Source organism: Brachyistius frenatus, unplaced genomic scaffold, assembly GCF_029030835.1.
Source record: "Brachyistius frenatus isolate BFR_SWC_R1_liver_20210118 unplaced genomic scaffold, ASM2903083v1 Contig_8, whole genome shotgun sequence".
NCBI classification, from domain to species: domain Eukaryota; kingdom Metazoa; phylum Chordata; class Actinopteri; family Embiotocidae; genus Brachyistius; species Brachyistius frenatus.
The window spans coordinates 1901906-1921787 of NW_027210607.1; the positions used below are offsets into that span (position 1 = coordinate 1901906).

General features: G+C 42.3%; 2 protein-coding genes across 2 annotated transcripts in view; both read right to left on the reverse strand.

Moving 5' to 3' along the window:
- LOC138615940 (ras and Rab interactor 2-like) overlaps positions 1 to 19882 on the reverse strand; it is a 459963-nt gene that overhangs the window by 383535 nt on the left and 56546 nt on the right. The window lies entirely within an intron of this gene.
- The window catches only part of thada (THADA armadillo repeat containing), a 111899-nt gene that overhangs the window by 4522 nt on the left and 87495 nt on the right, over positions 1 to 19882 (reverse strand). Inside the window, exons 33-36 of the mRNA XM_069689818.1 lie at positions 16033 to 16157; positions 12706 to 12778; positions 11670 to 11820; positions 11430 to 11552 (exon numbers count right to left, since the gene is read on the reverse strand). Coding sequence (XP_069545919.1) covers positions 11430 to 11552; positions 11670 to 11820; positions 12706 to 12778; positions 16033 to 16157 — 472 coding nt within the window. The remainder of the gene's footprint in view (positions 1 to 11429; positions 11553 to 11669; positions 11821 to 12705; positions 12779 to 16032; positions 16158 to 19882) is intronic.

Consider the following 19882-nt stretch of genomic DNA (forward strand, 5'->3'; position numbering starts at 1 on the left):
AGCGACTATCTGACACACAGGTTGTCCGTGTGTGTGTGTGTGTGTGTGTGTGTGTGTGTGTGTGTGTGTGTGTGTGTGTGTGTGTGTGTGTGTGTGTTGTTCTCCCACCTTGACCATCCTCACCACGGCTGACACCCAGATAACACCAGAGACTTCAAAAGGCTTTGAGAGCCACTAGCCAAAACACTACCACTATGGGAAGAGAAGAGGGAGGTATACGGACCCCCATCAGCACACATACAGTTTAAAACACACACACACACACACACACACACACACACACACACACACACACACACACACACACACACACACACACACACACACACACACACACACACACACACACACACACACACACACACACACACACACACACACACATCCAGGGTTGGGAACCCGGATTGTTTTTCATCTTCAGAGAGGAGGCGTAAAATCGGAGCAGAGCCCAGAGTCTGAGCGGAGAAGGAGACGCGGGCTGCAAACATTAGAGCCTGCTGATTGTCCTGTATTAGAGGAGATTTAAGAGTTTAAGAGCTTAAGTGACAAATTCCTTTCTTTCCCAAGAAGCCGCCTTTTTCTGGGACAGCCATGCCTCTGAAGTCAGGCCTTTACAGTCCACACACACACACACACACACACACACACACACACACACACACACACACACACACACACACACACACACACACACACACACACACACACACACACACACACACACACACCTCCCGAACATTAAGGGACATAATAGGAAATTTTAGATGCATTCAATTTATCTGCTTTTCTACAGAGGTTTCACACATCGCTTAACGCAATTTACCTCCCCGAGCATTTGGCGCAAAATGCCCCCTTTCTCAAGGGGATAGTCTTTCATGCTGTCACTGGTGTGCGTGTGTGTGCTGGCATGAGTTTTAGTTCTAATCAGGTATTGTTTTGCTTTGAATGACAATCTTGTCGCCGTAAATGACGCTATCGGTAGTTGGATGAATGGGTGTGTGTTTAGGATGGGGCGTGGCTGTGTGTGTGTGTGTGTGTGTGTGTGTGTGTGTGTGTGTGTGTGTGTGTGTGTGTGTGTGTGTGTGTGTGTGTGTGTCTTGTGCAGTTGGCAACCGTTGGCACACACTCCATCCACTGGCACTCCTATAGCACACTTGAGCAGGGCAGGGCAAGGCAGGAGAGTGAGGGAACAACTTAACCTTGAGCCACTTGTGGAAACAGTCGCGCCATTCGGAGCCTTTTAAAACATTTCAATCTGTGGCTGCTTTGTGAGAAGCTGCTTTATATGTAACTCTGCCTGAACCAGGCGAGCGCTCAGATCTGATGATACCAGTGAAGTGGGCACTGAACCCAAACAGCCAAATCAACACAAAACACTTGTTGTATTCCTCAGATTGACTGACAGACCAACGACTGAGCTACACGCTAACGTTAGCATAGCAAAATGCTGCTGCCCTGCTAATATTTGGTAATAAGCACTGCAATAATTCAACAGCAGTGTGGTCCTGATGTGAACTGTTGTCCCACAATGCTGTGCAGGAAAGAGATGGAGAGCATAACAATAATTTTTTTTGGCAAAAATCAAGGTCCATTCAGAGCTTTCAAGCATTCACCGACAGTAGCTGCTCTGAATCAAATCCATCTGTATGTCGAGTAAGAAAAGTCCATCTCTTTATGAACACAGATTTGGTTGAAAGCTCTAGAAAAAAAACAACTAGTAAGTGGACCTTGAGTTGGGCTGTTTTTTTGGTCAAACTGTTTTTCCTGAGGTAAAAATTTGGCTTAATTAAACAAGGTACTTCAAGTTATAATTTGATTCATGTCCATCATGGCACCATTATGATAAAAAGACAAATAGATTACTGCATTGATCCCCAGAATGAAATAATAAAATGTCGTAGCTGGCAGATACACAAAAATCTAATAAAATCCAAAGTTAAACATACACAAAAATACACTGCAGTGTATAGGTTTAAAGGTATTATAAACATATATATATATATATATATATATATATATATATATATATTTCTATATATATATATATATAGACATATTTATAGATATATATATTTCTATATATATAGATATATAAATATACACACACACATATCTCTATATAGATATATATATCTCTATACAAGCGAGCTCACTATCTGTGGTTTCACAAAAACAACTCGAGTGATCTGCTCGTGCATTGTAACGATTCCTTCAGCTTATCTCGCATATTGTTTGTATATAGTCGACCGTAGCCTTCGTCTCTGTTTTCATACTCAGACAAGATGATGAGGAGTCCATCAGCATACAATACAGAAAAATAGGATACATGAAGTAGATGTCTTAATTCTCTAAAGGACATTCTGTTTGTGCTCAACAGTGGAACTTCAGTGATTATAAATTATGGATCATCAACAATGTGACAGTCATTAAAGTCCCCGAGCTGAATCGAGATGGAGTGAGGAGACCTTCAGTAAATCCACACTGAGCCTCTGCAGCTGGGGGGGTGTCAGGTGTCCCATTGAGCGGGGGTGTGGGAGGGTTTGGTTTGATTTGGTTGGGGGGTGGGGGGTATCGGTGGGCTGTCAGGACAGTGAAATGAGAGAAGTCCCAAACACTTCCCGCCCCGCGCTCTTCATGCTCACCCTGGTGGGAGTTCATTCCTCCGCTCAGCCACCCACATCTGAGGGATTTTTTTTTTCTTCGCCACCACTCCTCCTTAACTGACTCCTTCAACCACACCCATCCCCACCTCGGGAGGTGGTGGGCGCTTTAACCTGCCCTCAGCTCCACCTGCCCCGTCCCCACAGTCAGGGCTTTATTCTGTGCAGTCCTGGACAAAGACTGTCTGTCTAACAGGGGCCACAGAGATCTGCATGTCAAGGATTTCATCTGTGATCAGATGAGAGCTTCAACAAAGATAAGACGTTCAAAGCACCCACAACCACCTTGTTCAGTCGAGGTGAAACTCTTTCTTCTTCACACACACACACACACACTCACTCACTCACTCACTCACACACACACGCTGTGTGGGAGCCGAGACTCCAGGAAACATAGGTGCGACATAGTGAGAGAGGTGCTAAATAAAAACACACTTTTTACAGCCCTGACTTCCTCTGCTAGTAGATGAGAAACAAGGAGTGGAGACCAAGAGCAGCAACAATAACAACTGTTCATCAAAATGGTGCTCTGAAAATAAGCTGACAGCCTGACATCACTCATGGAACATTTTGTTTAGAGCCCAGTCTGTGGCGAGTTCAGTCAATGGCTGCCTCCGTAGGGGGGCCGACAGAGGCTCCTGTGAGTCTATAACATGGAACCCCCTCCATCACCTGGAGTCACTTCACTGCCTTCAAAGATTTACAGATAAGTGATCATGTTCCGGAGGCAATCGTCTGCTACTCGGATTCATATTGTCTACAGATTTTAAATGACTTGTGTTGGTTTTAACTGGTCAAAGTAGTAACCGAGGTAATTTATTACGCATGTGATGACACAAGGATTGCCAGAAAAGTGTCACGTTAAAGCGCCCTTCGGTTGTTGTGCTCATTGGTTTGTTTGCCCCAAGAAGTGTAGATTCTAAACTCTTTTCCAGACAATAGATTAACAGCCCAAAGCGGGTACTCTGATAATTTAGTGCTGTACTTCAATAACTCTCAGAAACTCCCACTGTCCCCGCGGAGACAGATTAAAGTAGCAGAGGCAGAGATATCTTGACTTTTGGTCTTTAGTATTTGCCAAGCTCTAAAAAAAAAAAGAAAAAAGAAGCTGGATCCAATTCCCATAATGCAACCCAATAACATCTTTAATTAGACACCCACAATGGCATCATCAGGGTTACATTTCTTTTAAACTGCAGAAAGTTGCAGAAGACTTCACAGCCCGAGGAGTAAACTGAACTTATAATAAAATTGGCGGACTGCCTCTTTAACATAATGTCCTGTTCACATGCAGACACAGATGCCCATCATGCAAATGCTTCTTAAGGCTTTATTCGGATATGAAAGGAGACAAAATGCTCGCATAATGCACCTTTCAAAACAAAAGTTACAAACTGCTGCACAAGAATTAAACAAAAATAAACTCGACTCAATTTTAAAAAACTGTTTCATTGTTTATTAAGTTGCAAATTCAAGTGCCTATTCTATAAAATCCAACAGTACTAAAGCATAAACTCGTCTGCTAGTTTATCAGGTACATAAAGCTCCAACTAATGCAGGCTTAAACAGCAATCTTGCAGTAAATCCTCCTCTGTGAAGATTGAGAGGTGTTGATTCAACTGTATGACTGTTACAGAGGATGTGGTTTATGGTCCTGTATTGGATTATACGTGTACTGACAGGTGTTTCTAATATTTTGTCCACACCACAGAAACGCCTCTGTTTATGACAGTGAAACCAAATGCAAACAATTTGTTTTACTTCCCTGAAATGTCTACAAATGTCATGACTGATGTGAACTGATGAAAACAACTCCACTAAGGGTTAAAGTGAATATTTAAAAGACCTACAACTCTCAGATCTTGGTCTGATTACAACTCTTTCACAAAAAGAAAATGCGTAACGAGGTCGACTTAGTTTCCCAGTTAGATTGTGAAATAGCCGGATTACATTGTTTTTATCTTTAGAGCACATCACGATCGAGTACCACAGCCCACCGCTGTATACTGCAGTCAATACAATGTACACACTGCAACTGAGCCTGCAGACACCAGTCATTACGGCAGACATGTGACTTTATTTCACACCACCCACCAAGTGATTAAAATCTCATTGCTCGTGCTGCTGTTTGACTGAAGGATGGCAAAAGCAGCAAAAAAAAACAACAAAAACAAAAAAACGCCATTTCTGTTTGTGTGTTTCCACTGGAGGGTGAAATGACAGCTTATTTCTTTCCTAAAGTGAAGGTTAGAGTTGCAAATCAAATGTTGAGTAATTCTCCTCCAGTTTCTGCATGTCGCACAATTTTTGCTCAAAGGAGTGACAACAAACCCTGGTTTGATGGCTGAGTGAGCGCCATGCTAAAATAGGACGAGGTCTGTTTAATGAGTGTCCTTCTGCGCTGTCCGGCCTCTCGCTGCCAATCATCTGCGTCATCCACTGTAAATGAATGAACTGTGAGGAAGAGAGATGTATGAAAAGTAAAAGTAGGTTACTCCGCGGTTGTTGTTTGATCATGGTTCACTGAGAACGGCCTGGGAAGCATGGGAACGTCGGCAGACTGTAAGTTCAACTACCTATGAATGCTGGGTAAAAGGACCTGGGAGTTGGACAATTTAAATCGGTGAATTCACTTTTGTGGCGGAGATTTTAATGAGAAGCTTGATACCCACTCTCACATCTGCACGGTAAACAAGAAGCTGCTAGCAGCTGGTTAGCTTGGCTTAGCGCAAAGAATGGAACTGCTGGCCCGGTTCTGTCCAAAGGAAGCAAAATTCTCAAACCAACCCCCAATTAATATAATTCTCATCATATTTCAATTGTTGTTTTACTTGTGCTCAGCTAAGCTAACAGGCTACTGGTTGTGGCCTCGTATGAAACATGCAGAAAAAAAAAGAATTGTATTAATCCAACTCTACGACAGAGTGTGAAAAAGCAGATTTAAAAAAAACTTCAAAATATTTATATTTAACCAGGTGCGAGAAAAATACAGCATCTCTCTTCTTTTTTTCTGCTATTTACCCAAACAAAATAGCACAATGTTGGCACATCAGATTTTTAAAATTGTTTCTGTTTAACTTCCATTTCTAATGAGTTTTTTTTTATATATTTAAAAGGAGCTAAGGACCTGATATGAGACATTTGATGAAAAGATTGGTCTTTTTGTTGAACATTAGCTTGGAGGGAACAGCTGGGGGTTGACATTTCAGAGGATAAATGGGAGGAGAGGCTGGTGAGTGTGAATTCCTGTTTCTTTGATAGCATACAGTATACATTTCAATGCTGAAATTGATGAAATGCATCTATCCTTTCCATCAGATGTAAGATGGTGGAGGACGTGTCGACCCATTTATTTTTTATCCTACACTTCATTGTTAATCTTGATACGGTGAACTAATGAACGACTAATGTCAACATACCTGTAATGATTGGATCAGTATCTATTATACTGTACGTGGGTTCAGTTTTTATAACAAGTGTGTCAGCTACATCTACTTGAGTGTTTTTATTCTCCTTCAAATCAATTAAAATAAATAAAACAGGAGCTCTGATTAACTTTCTATTCTATGATCCTAATCAGAATTCTAATTAATATCCTCTCACAAAGCAACGTACCATCCAAATCCCCCTCTGTGCTCTATATATAAAGTGATCCCTGTGTTTCTGCCCCGAGCCTGTCACAGCGCTGGAGGTCTAGCGAGGCTGAGCGGAGTTTGATTTCAGACCCAATTAGTCTGGAGGTATTTGGGTTGTGGTGGTGGTGATGCCGGTGGGAGAGGGGGAGGGAGGAGGGGGAGGGGGTTAAATTAGATTTGCTCTTCCTGTCCAGGACAATGGCTCCACTGTGGGTCATGGCTCGGAGAAGACGAGCTTCAACCGACTTGATGTGAATCTGCACAAATTTCTCTCCCACACGACCTCGAAGGGTTTATTTTTTAAATGTGTGAAAATGTGTCAGAGTTAAAGGACTAATTCAAACGTTTTACCAACTTAAGAAGTCTAGTTTGCTCCAAATCCAATCACTTTATTAAAAGATATAAGAATATCTGATATAAAAAAATGTCTAATAGGGAAATTTCACTTTAATTCCCGACATACTGTTGTGATTCCCAACTTGAATGGTTTTGATACTGTATATCACACACAGTAGACTTGTTTGTTTTTACTTACTGTAAAATTTCTAGTTTATCTTAACTTTGAAATTTAAATTACTTCCCTAAATGGGGAATGAGTGTTTAGCATTTTGTCATTTTGAATGTGTGCGTGTGTGTTGTTGAGTCCGTCTCCGTTCCCACATTTCTGCCTGTTCTCCATATCAAAGAGCCAGGAGTCGTCGCCTCCATCTAAAGCAGCTAACACCTCAGATACTTGACTCTGCAATGGCAGGTCATAAAACACACACACACACACACACACACACACACACACACACACACACACACACACACACACACACACACACACACACACACACACACACACACACACACACACACACACACACACACACACACACACACACACACACACACACACACACACACACACAGACCTGTATACACACATACACAGTAATTTCCACTGGCACAGCGCTGAGTGAAACAGTTCTGGTGTGGAACAGCCTGCTGCGCTCCTCCAGCTCTGTTTCCTTGGCAGTCTGACAGCAGGAGGGAACTCTGCTGACCTGAGATATTATACAGGTCACTGAGCCAAAGGTATCGCTATACCAGACTCACGGCTCTGCAGTGGCGGACGTCTTTACCACTTTAACAGCGTGCCACTTCTGACTCTGACCAGCAATTTGTACTGCAGAGTCTTGTCGCCACTGAAAAGTCAGAGCAGCCGGCTGCTGGTGGCACAGAGGTCCTTGTAAAACTACAAATTGTCCCTTAAAAATTTCAATGTTTTTTTTTTTTTAACTTTAGACAAAGTTAGGCTACTGGACCTGGCTTTAAGTCTTTTTGCTAAGCTAAGCTACAGTCGCTCCATGTTAAACTGTTACTTCCAGATAGGAGGAGAAAGACAAGTTTGATTTATTTCTTGTTTGTGACCTTTTGACATATCACACTATGAAGGTGCTGGCATTGTTCATCCTGTCTAACTGACAAAATTATCATGGCTTACACTGGAACAGAACAGAGCTACTGTTAAAGTCATTAGTAAATCTTGTGCTTTTCCCACTTTAATATAACTAAAAGATCCCTATGCTACTGTTGGACAAAACATTCCTGACACATTATCAATGTCGATTTTTAAAATTAGACACAATGCATTTGAAATCAAATGGACTCGCCATGATGAATGGAAGTGAAGCTACACGTTGTTTTGTGATGAGTTTGATGAACTTTGACCTGTGAATTTGCGCCACTGACCGACAGCTCTAGAGAGTAAGAGGCCTAATCCCAACATTCACCCTCACAGACTCAGTCTTTGAGGCTCATCCCCAGTGAGTCGTGGTTGTCCCACTGTCAGATCATCGAGTCCATGAGGGCCCTCTGGTGGACATTTTGAGCCGTTTAGGCACCCTTTCCGTAAGTCTGCATTTCTGCAAACTTTGCCAAAGGGAATTACCCACAGTTCATAGCAAAATTCATGACGTCTTAAATGTAGTCGTCTTCTCTCCAATAAGGTCCGGCTACAGCTGGACCCTTCTCATTGTCCTGCCCACAGAATGTAAATAAACTAAGCATGGAGGATGTTAGAAGTGACATCAGCTGGCTGCTCGCTGCTCTGGTTATTTATTGCACATTTGTAAAGTTAGTTATAATAATTTTTGTATTAAATGTCTGCATTTACTAACATAAATCTATCTAGATATATAGGTTCAGGATTTAGGGTTCAGGGATCGGGGATCAGGGTTCAGGGTGGACATTGGGATTGGGCCAGACAGTTCAAAATGGAGGACGCTATTGTAGGTTATCCTTTGGTATTAACTGCCCCATTAACAAAGAAAAGCTTAGTTATGAGACGGGAATTAATGGTGCAAATTGGTCTTCTGAATAAAGTCAGCCAACTTAGCGGCAAAGCTATCGAGCAGTTAGAAAGCGAACTTCAGCAAACGCTAACGTTAGAACGTTTTCCGCCTCCTCAATAAGTGTGTGACTAGTTTTAACATGTTCTCAGTTGGCTAGCATCATGCAGTTCAACCCGCTGCACATTAAAACTCTCCTTTTACTCACACGAAGGCACACTGGCACACAATTACAGGCTTAGGAAATGTTCTCCGGCAGCAGGAGCGTTCTTACAATCGGGATGACTTCATAACATTGTGCTCCCAAAGCACCAACATGTCCTTCCAGCTCCGTGCTGCCTGTGTAATTTTAGAGCACTGCGGAGCGTTAGAAGAAGAATGATGACATATTTTCCCAAGTAAAGGTTTTGTTTGTCTACAGTCAGTGGGATGGGATTTTTTTGGGGTTTTTTTCTGTTGTTTTTCATTTGCATGAGGAATTCGACTGTCCCGGCCAAGTCACTCATCCGATACAAGATTACCAATTTACCGTCTCGTTTGGTTCTTTCCGTGTTGCGAGCTGCATTCCTGCAAAGTGTGTATGACACACGCTGAAATAAACCAGGAATCCAGTGCAATTTTCACGATCATCTCTGCGGCTTTTTGAACGGCTTGGCTCGAGTGTGAAAGGTCACACAAAAGAATGAGAACACTCACACTCGTATCTTCCTGCTCAGCGTCCAGGAGGAAATGTAGTCTATAAGTAAGTAACACACTCCCTGTCATCCACCCACACCCATCCTAACACACAGACACACGAGAACTGTAATCTCCAAATGAGCAGTGAGTATGAACGGACAAAGGAGGATGTCCCGCTCACTTTCCTCCACACACGCATTCGGACACCCACTTTGTAATTATGCCTATTGTGTTCTCTTCCTGTCGAAGAGAAGAAAAAAAAAAGCTCTCCGTCTTCGTTGTGTTGTTGACCTCCTATCTGATTTTTAGCTGACAGACCCGGTCTGGCCTTATGTACATAAACACATATAGAACACACAGATACACGCACGTAAAGACTGGTACCAAAACACTTCCAGGAATTGGAAATGTGTTTCCTGGCTCTACATTTTAAGGAGAAGTTTGGAATTTTTCTCTTATTTGTCTTATGAAATAAAAAAAAGAAGATTTCAAGCCTTCGGCTAAAATAATAACATCTCGAGTTGAGACTCTGCCGTCCCATCCACAAACAGCGTTGCTGAGACTTTTTTTCTTGTCTGGAGATGTTTTTGCTATCTTGTGTTATGTTATGAGATACTATCTGCAGCCACAGACACAATAAGGGTGGCTCCTGGGGGGAAGCTGGGAAAATACAGGAAGTAAGTGTTGTGAGTACAGGAAGTCGCATGAGCGCTGTTTGTGAGGGGGGCACTTGAGAGTTGGCAGCTGTCAGTCCTCTCAGATGGGGAGGATAAGACCTGCCATTCATGTGTCTGTTTGTGTGTGCGTATGTGTGTGTGTTTGCCCAATCCATTCGCTGAGGCCTACCATCATATGCTTCTTCAGAAAACAGACCTCAGACATTCCACAAACAATGACACATAACCCCCCCCACACACACACACACACACACACACACACACACACACACACACACACACACACACACACACACACACACACACACACACACACACACACACACACACACACACACATTTCACTGTTGCATCCAAACTAGAATTAGCGCCCTTCATTCCAGGAACCGTTTGCACGAAATGATGTCATCAACCCTTTTGGCATTAACATGCATTTGTGGTGGGTTTTTTTTTATGTTTGTGTGTGCCTGTTTATACATATGAGTGTGTTTATCTTTCTGTGGTTATTATTAGTGGCTATTATTGCTGTTGTCTTAAGCAGGAGTGGGGAGTTAAACATTCACTGGAAGTCAGTGAACTCATCATGACTGAATCCTGTTTGTAGTGACCGTGCTGACACAGAGATGAAGGGGATACTATGTGAGGGTAAATGTTCCTTTCCAGAATTATCAACACATACTGATATTATTCACTGTGACTTCCGCATCCTGAGGACATCATTATCTCCAACGACCATCGAAAATAAACCTCCATAAAAATCATCCTCCATTAATAATCTTAAAAACCCAGTTTTTTCAGTGTCACAGTTTTCCTTTGGTGCTTGTCTGTACAGACATGTTTACACTGTCAACAGTAGCCGCTAATAACTAATTCTGCAAACGTAATGTGCCAGTTTGCTTAAGTGTAACAAAACAAAGCCTAAAAACACTGACCAGAGGAAGAATAGGGGCGACTTACCTGTAGTTGACATTACAATAGCCTGTTAATGTGTTTTAATGTTTCGGCATGATTCCTTCTATCAGATGCATTTTTGGATTTACAAGTTTCACCAAAAAAAACTGAGGTTTCACCCTGACATGTTTTCATTAAAGAGCTCAGAGATCCCGTTTAAAGCACCAGGCTGTGGCTCTGGTTTAAATTACAGCAGGACCAGAGAGTTCACAGAGGAACAGTAGTTAATTGTGGTTATAATTATTACCGGCCAGGGAGTGAAGAATTACCCACAGACTCACTCCGGACGGGATTAAAAGCAGTGCAGGTAATATTAAAATCACCAGAGGAACAAATCCAGTCTCATCTGCTGTGATATGTTTGTGTCTGAGTGAGTGTGAAATCCCAAGTGAAAAAAATGGTTATATTATGTTTACAAGCAGGGTTGTGTACATGTGGCTGAGCAGGTGTGGTACATTTGTGACATATTTATGGAGAACAGGAAGTGTGTACCTGCACTCAGAAGATGAGTCGGCACATTGGAGATGAAGTCTGACGCTGAATCTCGGACCTCCTGGTCTTCATCCTGCAGCAGCATGAACAGACTCCTCCACAGTGACACTGTGGTGGACAGACCTGACACACACACGCACAAAATGACATGATTTTTGCAACACAAACATGCCCTGCTTACTTCTCTAGCATCACATCAAAGTTATAGTTTATTTAAATGTTGCATGAACTGAGCCTCACCCAGCGGCAGATGAGGGCTGGTCAGCAGGGTAGACGTACAGTTGACCAGCACCTTGGCGGCCATCAGCTTCACCTCCTCTGGCTGCTCATCGCTGCAGCACGAGCACACTAGCGCCCCCCACTGAGTTAAACAAGCCACAGCACTCTCACCCTGGAGGACAGATAGCGGATTGTTATCGACACAAGAAGTTCTCCTGGTGAGGAAGCAGTTTTAATCACGGTATTATTAGTTTTTAACACTGATATGAGTATATTACGATGTCACTGATAAGATGATGATGTCATCATATCATTTTACTTGAACGTCCTCAAACAATATCAAATCCTCACCCAGTTCTTAAACATTTACTGGTTACAACAAAGTTTGATTTGAACATTTACTGTCATTATTTCACCAGTTAAACTGACCTAAAATCCCCCGCCATGATATGTTTTGCCATTTTTCTTAATGAATAAATCTTGCTGACTTGAGTGTTCTCCTTTTCACCATCAGCCGAGTAAAGAAAACACTAGAAATAATGAAATCTAAATAATAGTATTGACAATAATGAGTAGAATTATTATTCATATCCACTAACTAAAGTAGAAAATATTATGCATTGTCTTTATAAGTGAAGAAAAACACTTGAGTAAACTTATAATGATAACAGCTTCTTTTTATAAAGATTTTTCTTGTGGATGTCTGGACATTGTTACTTGAGTCATATTACTGTGTCATGCAATTCCATGTGGGATGGACAATTTTAATGCTTTGATGCAAAGATTAAATTAAATGATTCACTCGAACATTAACTATAACTTCATTCCGGCATTCGCTACTGAGTACTTATTGAGATGCAGCAGCTAAATGTTACTAGTGACAACCACAGTTCAGGAACCACAGCTCTGCAGTCAAGGCATTAAGTAATATGCCAAACTATGAGCTGCAGCTAAAGTGAAGCAGCTGGTGGAAACAAACCTTCAGATGAACCTCTGAGGTCTGCCGACAGATTCCTCTCAGCAGGGTCACACATCATTACTGTGAATCGGTCTTTACCTGAGGGTCAGAGTTCATCAACCGAACCACCAGGTGAGAGACCAGCGTCAGGGCTGCACAGTGGAGCTCCACACTGAAACACAAAGTCCAACACATGAAATCAACTTCAAAAAAATGCCTGATTGGAATGTAGCCGGTATATTTTTTGTGTCGTTTCTCCAATAACCTTATGACAAGCTAATGAACCAGTTTGGGTTTTGGGATTTTAAACTGATAAATAAGCCTTGGTGGATGTTCAGGGGTTCTTTTTTTCATCCAAATATAATGAAGCTTGCAGAACTTCACTGTAGGTGTGTGGATATTTTTTCATAATTTGAGCGAACCAACCCTTTAACACATCTCTGTGCAGGCAGAGCATCTGAAAATGATCATGTGCTCCTCAGGTTGTTCCGTGGAAACCATTACACACACTTAATGCTCTGCCGGCTACACACACATCACTCAACTGCTCTGACTTCCAATCCACAAAAGAAGTGTGCTGCTATTCACCACATTATGATTCACAATAGCCCGAGTGCCATTCAATCACACAGCAGACAAGGGCAGCCAGCAACCCAATCTCATCCCTCCCCAGCTCTAATCATAACCCCGGGGCTGCTCTGAAGGGAAAGTAGATCCCCGGGTCCAGAGATTGTGGCCAGGAAAAGGCTTTACGGGGCTAAAAGCCTTTGTAATCCAATCCTTATCCACGCCTGTATTCTCTTGTCAGGGGTGAGAAAAGTACAGCAGTGGCTTGTCAAGAAAAGGTGTGTGTGTGTGCCAATGCATGTCAAAGGGCTTACAGTATGAGCACACACACACACACACAAATACTGGAACAGCATGTGCCAAATCAGTTTGTGGTAAATGAGAGAGAGGCCCGATGACTCATAAACTCTGACAAATATAATGCTTTAGGCCTGACAGGTGGGACTGAGGAATAATGGTGCGATGACGACCTTTGTGAGCACAAATATCGTCTTTCAGCCACTTTTTACGCTTCCGTGTTTTACGTTTCTGCGGCGCCGGCGGACACCTCGGTTACCAAAATACGGCACACACAAAGATCCTGCAGAGTATGCTTGAGGTGTGCCCAGGTGCGGGGTTAAGGTGCAGCTGGTGAACCTGCGTGTCCCTCCTCCATGGATTCTGGCTCTGAATGAAGACCTGACAATGAGCAGCGTGAGGGCTCTTTTACAAGCCACAGAAAAAAAAGAAGAAAACAGAAAAGGAGGAAAGAGTGTGGTTGCATCTTGTCCTGTCGTACATTCATCTCTCCTCCATCCATCACAGCTGCTCTGGGACTGCTTGGGGACTGTTGTAGCAGCAGTGTTGCAGGTGGAAGTCACAGCATTTATCTTGAAGTGAATGTGAGTTGGAGAAGGAGCTGTGGCCCCTTTGTGTGCTCCAGCGCACAGCTGTCAGGGCCCACATTGTGTAAATACAGTGGAGATGGTGGAGAAGATGTGGGAAGAGCAGCCCAGCTGTCTCCTGAACACAACCGCATGTATAAATATAATTACAAATATCTCAAGATGATTGTAACTACACTCTCATGGGAGGAGTCTTTTAAATCGGTGACACTGTGTTCTCGAAACAGAGAGAAGCTCCATCTTATCTCAAAGATATTTTTATAAAATATTGCTGGTATCAAAAGTTACCCAAAAGTAAAGTTTGGTTTTCAGGCCCCTCTCCTGTGGAACCAGTTCTCAGTTTGGGTTTGGGAGGCAGACACCCTCTCCATTTTGAAATTAGACTTCAAACTTTCTGTGGTGGTGGGGTGTGGTTAGCTCAGCTGCAGGGGGTAGAGAGTGGGAGGAGTGGTTGAGGGAACGGTGCCGGGAAGGTGCAATGAGCACAGCTGAGCCGAATATGAACTGATGAGCACAGCTGAGGTGGATGTGGGCTGATGAGCTCTCCCCTATAAAGGGGAGCAGGGAGAAGGAGGCGAGAGGACAGAGACATTGTTGTGTGGGCCGGGCAAATAAAGGCATTTTACACCCGAACGTCTAACCGAGCGCGTCGTCTGTCTCCAGGGAACCCCCACGGTAGCTCAGACCTGCTACACTTTCCTTTTAGACAAAGCTTACAGTTGGAGCTGGCTTAGGTGCGCTTGACTCATCCCTTAGTCGTGTTATAGGCCGAGTTTGCTGGGGGAGCTCCCATGATGCACTGAGTTTCTCTACTTTCCTCTCTCTTTCACTTTCCATGCATTTATATGACACCATTGCATCTTATTGTCTTTATGCCTTCCCCCTTCCATAGTTTTGTCCTTTTTTTTGGTGCATGTTCTTGATCTGTGGTTACTGGCCCCATCAACAGACCCACTGTTTATTGATTGTTGTCTGTCTATTCTCTTCTTTTCTCTCTCTGCTCTCCCCTAAACCCAACCAGTAAAGGCAGATGGCCGCCCACCACGCAGGTGCCGTCAGAAAGTTTTTTCCTGTTAAAAGGGAGTTTTTCCTTCCGGATATGGCTTACCTGCTAAACGTTGAATTGTTGGCTTCCTCTTTGTAATGTTGTAAAGTTCTGTTGACCTCACTGTGTTAAGTACTCCGAGAGGACTTATGTTGTGATTTGGCACCATGTAAATAAAGTTGAATTAAAGTAAAATTGATGAAAGCCACAAAATCTGGAAGAATTCCTGTAAGAGCTGAGGTCGAGATTGACTTTTCATGAATGAATGGACATATTCTTGCGCTATGAATGATTTATATGTGTATGAACAGTTCAAATAAATATTTTATAACACATTTATACCAACATTCTAAATGGTTAAACTTTGACCTGCACAGAACTTGGTGGGCAGAGCCAATCACTGGTGAGCACTGCTTGAAGTGAAAGATGGACAAAAAAAAAAAATCAATACAATAATCAATAAATGTGATTACTGATTTTTTTATTATGTCTTATTGATCATTCACTAACTGTTTTTATGCTTCATAAGAGACATTGTAATTGCTGAGAAATTCACTACAAATATCTTTGTATTTTCTCATGAGTACATTATAGTGTGTTATAATTAATTTCTTAAAATGTTAAATATGACTTATGGTGCTGAACAGGGCAGGTGAACTTAATTGTTACTCAGAAGGATCAAATATGATTAGCTATGTTCTATATTATTATTTTTCTCCAACTAATGATGATTTCATACAAAAAAATGTTGTGTATATTCTATATAGTTTATTTTGGAAATTAGACTTTTTAGGGGTCACAATCACTTGCAGTGACATAAACATTGGACTTTTTATATTTCTGGCTCTAAAAGAGAATCACATGGTGCTGACTTCATGATGACATCAGAGAATATGTGTGCGTTAGGTGTCTGAGTCTGTTGTCTCTGACCTGTGAGCGGAGGTCTGAGCCAGCGTGAGGAGGTTCAGCAGGACCTCCTCCTGGGACAAAATCTTCGCACCGTCCCGCCACAGGAGCTCACGGTTGGAGCTCAACACACACAACGCCTGAAGGACCTGAAAGGACGGATGAGACACTTGAGTGAGGAAACAGATACTGTGTAATATACTGATGTAGTCACTCCTATTCACCTCCATCTTACTCTGACTCTGACACACACACACACACACACACACACACACACACACACACACACACACACACACACACACACACACACACACACACACACACACACACACACACACACACACACACACACACACACACACACACACACACACACACACACACACACAGTCAGTGGTGAGGGAAGCTGCCGAGGGCCATCTATCAACACAGCTTTGGTGTCCTCTCTGCAGTGCGACTGGCAAGTTGCCCCAATGGTATTTTTACCCCACCGGTCAGATCCTCCCTACGCACACCCAAACCACGGGTACACAGCTGCCTCGCTCTCTCTCTCTCTCTCTCTCACACACACACACACACACACACACACACACACACACACACACACACACACACACACACACACACACACACACACACACACACACACACACACGTAATATGAATACATAGAGATGAGCAGAACTTTCATCTCCGTCTCACACTTTCATTCAGGCAGCAGCATCTTCCCTCCTTCCTCTCAGCTTAACCTCCTGAACTTGATCTTCTGTTTCTTCACCCCTCACTGCACCACCTCCGTCCACCCCTCCATCTTTCCCATGCTGTTTGCTTTTCCCAGTAACTCATCCTGAGAGGGAGTCAGGTCACCAAGCATGAGGAGGAAAAGACTTGTTTTCCGCCGCGCGAGAGACCCCCGTTTCAAAACACACATCCAGCCGAGAACACGTGTTGACATTCCTCCTGCATATCTCTGTGATTATTATTTCTTTCAAGGCCCTAACCTGTTATTAGAGCTTTAAAATAAAGCTTGCTTTATAGGATCTGCGTGAGTGGAGGGCAGGGCGAGCGGGAGCATTCAGTGTCTGTGTGCAAACATCTGTGTACGTGTGTGTACGTGTGTGTGTGTGTGTGTGTGTGTGTGTGTGTGTGTGTGTGTGTGTGTGTGTGTGTGTGTGTGTGTGTGTGTGTGTGTGTGTGTGTGTGTGTGTGTGTGTGTGTGTGTGTGTGTGTGTATATTTGTGCACGGGAGCAGTAAAACGACGAGGCGGCATGGTAGACCTCTTCAGCTGTTGCTCTGACGGACGCCGGTGGGTCTGGTTGTTCGGTATATCAAAAATGTATCATCATGCAGTTTAAGAAATACAAATCAATCAATGGAACACAAATACAAATATTAAACTGAAGACATACGAGTAAGGAAGACGGTTTATAGTCATTGTCGGTTGTAGGTTGATGGAGGCTACAGCTCTTGGGAATAATCTGTTTCTCAGTCTTAGGACTGAGCTGCTGTATCAATGTGCGCCACCATCTAATAATTCAGCTCCACAAAAAAGCGAATCGGATAGGATTCATGAGTTGTTCTTATTCAACCATTTAGCAAATATTAAATCTGCACATATCACTCTTTAAATATAAACAGCTGTTCAAAAGACTGTTTTTGCTGTAAAAGGGCTGATAGTGGTGACAAACCCAGATTTATCAACCAATTTTATAGTTTCCCTTACTTCTGTGAAGCATTGTTCAGCTCTTTGTTTTGGTTTTTAATTATCTTGTCAGTGTATGCACAGTTTCCTTAAAGCTATATATATATATATTGTATTAACCTATTAACAACTGAAGCTGGCAAAAAAAAAAACTTCAGATAAAGCTGACTGCACGCTAGCATCCGACAAAGCTAGCACTAGCAGCCAGCTGTATGGTGAACATCGTGGAGTATTTCGCAGCTAAAGAGGGCAGTTGGAAACCAACACATAGACAAAAGCAAAAGGAACCTTGGACTTTACTGAAACATTTAAATGAACATTAATATTCATCCATTTCGTTTGGATGGGCAAGCACAAGCTAACAGTATTGGTTTCAGTTTGTTCCAATGCCCCCTAGTGTCTAAAAAAAAAATCTATTAAAGCAGAAGTCATTTGTTTTAATATTAACAACTGATCAAAACACTGTTTGTGATATAAAAAGGGCTGATAGTAGTGACAAACCCACAGAGATTTATTAACCTATACTGCAATTTCCCTCTGCTCTTGTTTTAATTAAAGGCGAACTATCTTGACAGTGTCTGTGTAGTTTGCTTACAGCCACATTAATAGATTACATTACCCTAATTTGTAGTTGTAGCGGGGGATCGACAAATTAAGCACTAGCATCTAGCTGCATGGTGAACACAGTGGAGCATTTAGCTGCTAAAGAGAGTTGGTGGAAACCAAAGCAGAGGCAATATGGAACTTTTACTAACCAGAAATACATTTTAGTTCATTTCTGTGGATGGGAAAATAAGCAATCTCACGGTGACAACATGTATTAAATAACAACCAACTTTATAAGCTGATGATATTACAAATGTTGTGCTATCAGTTTTTTCCACTGCACCCAAATGAAAAAAAAAAAAAAAATCTATTAATGCAAATTAAACGAAACTGCTCATACACTCGCTCAAGACAGCTAAACCTATAATTTACTGTTCCTTACAATAGTACATAGAGTACACACATAACAAAAACTGTCCATATTCCATACGGTTGGAAACAAGTCATTTGGAAATGATCTAATGTACCACAAAGTAATGTCCAATAACCACAGCAGCACATATCCCTTGTCAGGGTGGCTATGGTGGACGTACAGCGTCTTCTTCAGACAATACTTCATGAAATCTATTGGCTCCTTTCAACTCCAATAAGAGTCAATCAATCATTGGACCAGTAATGCCAAGCCAGTGTCATTATTCATTTGGCCGCAGCCTTTCTCTTTCTTTATAGCTGCTTTAACTGAAAAACTTCCACTAGTTTTTCTTTTCCTTTGTGCAGATTATTTTGGTTTAAATCCCGCCTGTGTGTTTTTCACCGTTCATTCAGCCGTCTGTCTGCCAGGTATTCGACTGTGAGCTCCAACCCAGCTGGTCCGACCATCTCGGCTGCTTCTGACTTTTACAACCTGCTTTAATGAGCTGCCGTCTTGCAACACACTCGACTGCCCACATACTCAAATATACACAGTCACAGGAAAACATGCCAACTCAGGCGTGCAGACTTCCATAGCTGTAACATGCAAATAAACAGTGACGCCCACACTGCATGAACAGGCACACACACACACACACACACACACACACACACACACACACACACACACACACACACACACACACACACACACACACACACACACACACACACACACACACACACACACACACACACACACACACACACACAAACAAATATAAAAGTTACACTCTGCTCAGCCTGCACTACACAGCTGTCTGGCTCTTTCTGTCTTTTTAGTCATTAAGATTTTGCTGCTTCTGCCAGGTATTCAGTGAGATCTTGGACCAAAGCAGATAAAACAAACACACAGATAAGATTTTGACAAATAATAATAATAAAAAAAAAATCCAACAGGAAATCCCACAATGTCTATTAAGTGTGTACAGAAATAAAATAAAAGATTAGTTTTTTCAAGTGTTACATGAATATATCTGAAGCTCCTCAAGTCTATATTCTATTTTAATATCGCTCCCATTTAAATATCTCCTATCCAGTGTCAGGAGGAACTAGTTGCATGAAATGGAGTTACGTAATTAAATTATAAAATCCATGTACTTTAAATGTAATCTGCTCCAGTTATGGAAAAAAAGAAGAAGATGTAATTC